The sequence below is a fragment of the Centruroides sculpturatus genome, unplaced genomic scaffold (assembly GCF_000671375.1).
Source record: "Centruroides sculpturatus isolate CEXI.00-Female unplaced genomic scaffold, Cexi_2.0 scaffold594, whole genome shotgun sequence".
NCBI lineage: Eukaryota > Metazoa > Arthropoda > Arachnida > Scorpiones > Buthidae > Centruroides > Centruroides sculpturatus.
In genome coordinates this window covers 331653-338848 of record NW_019384999.1, presented here as the reverse complement: position 1 = coordinate 338848, position 7196 = coordinate 331653, and the positions used below count along the sequence as shown (strand labels likewise).

At 29.4% G+C, this 7196-nt stretch overlaps 1 protein-coding gene across 2 annotated transcripts in view; it reads left to right on the top strand.

Annotated features, from left to right (window-relative positions):
* Positions 1-292: 292 nt before the first annotated feature.
* The window catches only part of LOC111633186, a 13145-nt gene continuing 6241 nt past the window's right edge, over positions 293-7196 (top strand). The window contains exons 1-3 of one of the 2 annotated variants that reach the window (XM_023377710.1): positions 293-424; positions 1403-1516; positions 1592-1670. In XM_023377710.1, the coding sequence (XP_023233478.1) occupies positions 384-424; positions 1403-1516; positions 1592-1670 (234 nt within the window). In that variant the 5' untranslated portion in view covers positions 293-383. Of the gene's footprint in view, positions 425-1266; positions 1517-1591; positions 1671-7196 lie in introns of both variants that reach the window. The other variant, XM_023377711.1, reaches the window with a different exon arrangement.

Genomic DNA, 7196 nt, shown 5'->3' with positions numbered 1-7196 from the left:
GGTATACAACACATATGCGTACCACTACCAACTTCCTTAATCGAAAAACCAACAATGAATATATATATTATTTATTTTAAATTGTTTCCGGGGGATAGCTTTAGATGTAGTAAACATAATTAATTTACAGCATGTTGCATTAATAATGCACTTTCGGCTAACCAATTAAGAAAATTAAACAAAAATTGTAGTTTAATAAAAATTTAATGAAAAAATTAAAATATTAAAAATATTGTTAAAGGACTAATAAACATTTTATTTTTGTCGCACAATTAGTCAAATTTCACAGTAAAGCAGATGGCGTTAATTGTCAATCACTTGACTTGATAACGAGCAGACGACAAAAAAAGAAAAAACACGGAGTAAAATTTCTCTTTATAAAAATGATGAAATGGAGAATTGCAAGAACGAATCATTCTATTGAGTAAGTCATTTATTTGAGTTTTAAAATGACTTTTAAAATATTTATTATGGTTACAGAAGTTATTACACATTTAATTTAATTATGATTGGTTAAGATATAAATTGAGTTTCACAAATGTTGATCATTTCAGTTATTAATCTTCAAATATAAAACTTTTATTCAGTTTAGAAAATTTGTAAATGACGGTAACAAGACATTTATATATTTTTAGATTAAAAGGTTTTAGCTATATAACTTATATAGTATATTTCAAGCTATAGTATAGCCTACTCTATATGCTTGAAACATACTGTAAACTATATAGTATACATTATGTTTCTATATATATAAATATATATAGGACTATAAACTTAATATTTATAGTATGTAGTATAGATATTATTATGTACTGTATATAGTTTCAGAATATATACAGTATGTAGTATACTGTAAAGTTACTATACATTAACTGTACAGTATGTTTCAAGCAATTTATAATGAAAATAACGGTTATAACTTTGCTATTGATTTAAATTGATGTTAGCTAATAAAATATTGTTTTAAATTTTCAGAAGTTATCATTTTTTTTGAATGGCATAACTTTGCCTTAACATTTAAGTCATGCCTATTGAATTCTGTAGAAATTATTTCAGAAAATAAACATTTCAAATTAGTTAAAACGCAGAAATAATTTTTTTTTAAAAACTCAACTGCAAGCAAATGAATTGTTTTTTAAATATATTTTTATTTCATATAATATCTGGAATTTATTTAAGTTTAGAAGCTTTCTATTCTACCGATGGAATTTTTAAGTAAAATATATAAAATTATGATTATTTTCTGTCGTCTGTTTAATCACGTAGGTGTCTTAGATCATTCACCTTCTCCCACGGATGAAAATTGACATATCTGGAAAGATCATTGAATACATTTTACCAGATAGACATATAAGGTAGAAAAATATTCACGTAAAAACATTCGATTTAAAATGTTTTTTAGCTCAGAAGTGAAATCAAGTTTAGATTTGTTGGATAGTATCTTAGCGGAATATGAACAGGACGATGATAAAGTAGCATCTTCATTTACATCTTGGATAACATCTGATGATAATGAGTAAGATACAAACAGGATTTTTAAGTATATTAAAATTAAATTAAAACATTTTAGAGCATAAATTTTTATTTGCAGAACAGAAAATCTTTCACACAGTTGGCAATCGAAAAAGCCGGACAAAGTAATAAATTATCGACATTCTTTACCGAGTGACGTACGTATTTCTTTCAAAAGTTATATTACCTATGATATAATGTGTTTTTAAGTCGAATGACATTAACATTCGTTTATTTAATTTAAAATATTTGAAAACACTCTGATCAAACTAATATAGAGATTATTGATAACTGTCTCGACATATAGCCTTGACATATTCGTTAAACAGAGGATATCCGTCAGCTTATGATAGAAATTCGAGGAAATTTTCTGTTTCTTTCCTCCCCGTAAGGAATTGTTTATTAAGCTGATATCATAAATGAACACGATCAAATTTCTCCGTTAATTAGCTAATTCGAAAATCTAGATTCCAATTTAATAAAATTATAAACAATTTATAAAACTTCATTCTTCTAACTAATGATTATATTTATTAATTTACTTTTTAATTACTAAATTTCGAAGCATTTAGAAATAGATTAATGGCATTAATGTAATTTAAAATATCACATTTTTATCTTATATATTTATACACGTATAAACTTCAAAAATTTAAAAATTAAATATTAATTAATCGAATAAATTTGATATTATGATAGTGTTATAGTAACTATTTTAAAATTTTTATATTGAAAACTAAAACTTTGAATACTTTTTGCAAAACTGTTTTCTATAAATTACAATAATGTTTACTTTATTACAATAATTTATTGTGATAAATTAAATGTTTATTACGGAAAAAATCGGTTATAATATTTTTTCTTAATTCTTCAATAATCTTTCTTTTAAAGTTTGAATCGTCCCTACACTATATGAAATTAAGTCCTGAAAGAGATAATGCCCATTTGATAAAATTTTAAATGGAGATACATTTAATTTCATACAGACTGATTATAAAATTGGGTATTATATAAACTTGCATTTAATGCAAAATAAAAATAAATAAGTGTTCGCATATTTTTGGAAATAATTAGTTTTAGAACTGGATTATTCATATTATGTATGTATCCAAAAATTTTAAATTTAATTTTTTAAATTAAAAGTTATAAAATAAAATCGCCTATCAAATTGCATCAAAGGCATTAAACTATCTTTAGCTATAAAAGATTAGCTGTAAAGATGCCTTCTTTAAACATATGTGGAGTAGCCTACTATTTTAATTTTACTTCGGAGCTTTCAATCTTTTCGTTAATTTGACGGCCAGATATCGGAGCGGTTAAGGTGGTAGCCTATCGCTCTGGGAATCTGGATGAGTCGAAAAATTCCACGAATTTTCAGGGGATAGTCCAGTGGTTCTCAAAGCGGGTGCCGCGGCACCTTAGGGTGCCGCAAGAACGCCACAAGGGTGCCGCGAAATTTTTAAATAATTAAATTAAAATTACTTAAAATAATTGAATTAAAGTATTAAATTAAATAAATAATTAAAAGATACCTTTATAATAATAACTTTTGTTTTGAATGCTTTTGTGTTGTTTGGAAATAAACTTACTTTAATAAAAAACTTTTATTTTTTCAAAGTCTTCTCATCCTTCATATCTTTACTAACCGTAAAAAGCAAAATAATAAATAATAATAATAGGGGTGCCGTGAATTTTGTTTAATAATTTCAAGTGTGCCACCTGACAAAAAAGTTTGAGAAACACTGGGATAGTCCGTCCGGATATGTCGGGCCTCGTCCCTCACTACCCGCCCGCCCCATTGTGGGCATAGCCGAACCCATAATGGGCTTGCTAAAAAGGCCCTCTTAGTGTTCACAAGGCGGAAAGAGTAAAAAGATATTTTTATTAAGGTTTGTCGTTACGCAGAAAAAAAAATTAAAATATAGTCTGGTAAACAGTGATTAACTTTATAATCAAACACCAAACACTTGCTGAGCTTATAGTGGAAATACTTGTGAAGATAGTGATTAACTTTTATAAAGACGATTGTATAGTGATTAATTTTATTTTTATACTGTATTTTTAAAATGAAATGTCCGTCCCAGAGTTTTTAATGAAAACATTTCTTCACTTTCTCAATTCGTACTATTTTCGATGGGGGTGTGAAGAATCAGGATTTGAATCTAGTTTGAACTGTTAAATCAAGTCTTAATTTTTCTCGGTTAGCTCAGATATTATCACCCATAATTCCATTAGTTCTGTTACTAATATAATTATCTGTTTTTATATCGTCATGACTAGATGCACAGATAGACACTGGGCATTTCTACATCATCTTTGTGAATAAAGATGATAAAGATAAAGATTTCTACATCATCTTTATTCACAAAGATGATGTAGAAATGTCCAATGTCTATCTATGCACCTAGTCGTGACGATAAAAACAGATAAAAGAAGACACCGTTTCAGAATACACAATACAATTATCATCAGACAGCATCATTTATACTTATTACTACTGATATCACTAATTCTTTGTAATACCGTAATAGTTACATTAATTTGAATTTAGATCAGTGATGACTAACTGGCAACCAGAACATTTCTCATGTTCCGTGAATTATATCTCGAGTAACCATATAATTCCGTCTATACAATATCGAGTCCATAGTTGTAATCAATCGATATTATCAAAGAGAATCCGCGCATATAAGGATACATAACGGCCCACCAGTGAACGAGTGAATAAAAACACTGAACATTTGTAATTTGTCGCGGATTCGCACCTCGCCAACATTCTGGCCACGTTTTCCGGATTTCCTTCACGTATCTAACACTTAAATAGGGGCCAGTTTCTTATAAAAGTTATTCCGGGATGCATTTTTCCTTGACAGATTGCGTATGAGTTTCTGTATCCTATCAAAGTTAACTAAAAATTCATGAATTCGTAAGTTATCTAAAATGACGTACAAGAGATGATGCAATTATTTCGGTGGTAGTGAGATTTCCTGTAAACTTCGTGTATTCGTTTTATTCTGAGAAATTTGAACATAACAGCGATTATTACATAATATATTCATGACATCATATTACAAATATCCACCTACTCATGCTAAAAAGAATCAATAGTATCTTTAAGTCAAAAACCATAGCTTCCAATTTGAATTGTTAGATAGAAGCACTGATTGATAAATGAAACTTTTTTAAACTTATACGTTTGCCATAAATAAAACTAGCATTGAATTTTGAGAAACCACGTTCTCATTAAAAATAACGTAAACCGGCAATATTTTAAAGTTATATGTCTTTTTATGCTTATTATAAAATAAATATTAAATTTTGAATGCAATGAATTTAGAGGCTTCTTTTCTTATTTTCATTCCTAAAGTGAAACTTCAGTTCTAGAAGTCCATTCCTATTTAGAGGCTTATGAAATTCAAAATTCTGCCCTCTGCGATAAAATACGTATTAATTTTTTGGACTTCAGCTGTTACAAAATTGGCCGCTGCCGATGTAGATAATACTAAATCATAAAAATATTAAATTTTCAATATTTTAAAAAAATTATTAACCTTAAGTATATTCATAATATATTGTAATTTAGTTGTATTTATGCTTATGAAATAAGCATAAATACAACTATAAAAGTTCTATAAATAAATAAGCTTTGAATTTTATAAACTCATAATGTAACTTAATATAAAAGTTATATTATGAGTTTATCAGAATTTCTAAAATTTATTTTAGTTTAATTCAAGCTTTTGAACTTAGTTATTAAATTATTGAACTGAATTGAATAATTTTACATTGTTATAAATAATTATATTCATATATCATTTGGACCATTTGATACGTAAACTATGGAATTGCAAGAAACTTTTGTCAGTCTCGAGAAAATTTTCAAAAAATAAAATATAACGCATTAATTAAAAAGCATCTAACTGGGTATTAATAAAATATAACGTGAAAACAGAAAAAAATGAACCGATCAAGTCTCACAATATGCTACTATTGGATAATTATGACTAAAACATAAAGGCTGTCCATAAATTACGTCTGCACTTTTCTTAAAATTTTTACCCCCCCTCTTGTCCCAGTTTGTCTGTTTCCGTAACCCTCTCCCATCTTCGGATGTGCAACAAAACTCAACTTCAAAACCTTCATTACTTTATGAATAATAAAATGCATAAACTGTATAAAATTTAATAAAATAAAACGGACGTTCATTGAAGTTAAATCCCTCCCAACTTATCCGACTTGTCATAACTCCTCCCTCCCTTCCAGTGTGGACAGTCCATACTAAAATCACTTCGGTTTTGCTAAATTTCTGCAAAAAGAGGGTTATAAGTAAAGAGTTTGCGAAATACACATGTTGACTAAATTCACTTCAAAATTTATTATTGAATTTCATCTAGTAATATCAACAAAAACTTTTAGCTTTTGATTCCTAACTAGTGTTGTTTGTGGTCGGAATATCTCATTTTTCATTTCCCATCCACGTTGATTGAAATTTCTGTCAGGCGCATTGAAATTGGACAAAAATCTATCCGTTTCAATCGATTATTTGTGGCTTTTTGTTTTTAATTTTGCTTCTATAAAACATTTTCACACATCTATTAAAATATCCTGTGATTAAAAAGTATCGGGGATGGTTCAATAAAACCAAGTTTGAATTTATTCATCAAAATTTATTTCGTTCCCTTCAAAGTAATTTCCTCCCAATGCAATGCACTTTAAAGTCGTTTTTGTGAAACCCTTTCAGGACTCGCAGCGAAGTTTGTTCATGGAATCAATCGACTCGAAACGATTATCACGAAGCAGAAATTTTAATCGAGGAAACAAGAAAAAGTCACGTGGTGCCATATCGGGTGAATACGGAGCTTGATGAACCGTATTTGTTGAATTTTTGGCCAAAAATTCATGAACAAGAGCATTGTGAGCAGGTCCATGTTCAACGATGTCCCTAATTGTTAAACGACGATGATTGAGCACCAAATCTCTGACTCAAGAGTCGTGTTGTTCAGCAGTTGGAGTGGATGGTTTACCAGAGAGTGGTTCGTCTTCGACGCGCTCTCTGCCTTCTTCGAACGTCTTCTACTACTCGAAAATTCTTGATTTTGATAGACCAGGGGCGTGCCGTGACATTTGATGATAGGGAAGCTGTGTTTTTGTAACAAGCCGACTTCCAGGGGCAATCAGTCAGTGATGGTCTAGGGTCCATTCGTATTCGTTTGTTCGATAAGCCAATAAAAACCATAGACTTCTCTAAGTGTATTTTTAATTAATAGATTATTTAACGCACTTAATAAATAAGCAAGTTCAATATAATTAACTCTGTTATATTAGATTTAATAGATTCTCTACGCTCTCTAAATGCCAATTCTCTCTTCGATAACATCTACTAATTAAAATATAATATATCTATTAGCAGCGGCGGCCTTATCCATTGCGAGGCTCTGGGCGGCAGATCTTTGCGAGGCCCTTGTCCTTTGTGCAAAGTATGTGAATTGAAATAGTAGGCACTTATTAATATTAATATATACTGTACTATAAATTAAATTTATTTTATTGTTATAACTAATAGCCAAGGATAAAATAAAAAGTTTTAAATATCAACTTTTTTCTACTTGGTTGTTGCGCGAGGCCCCTCCAAGAGCGAGGCCCCGGGCGATTGCCCTGCTCGCCACCCCCTAAGGCCGCCACTG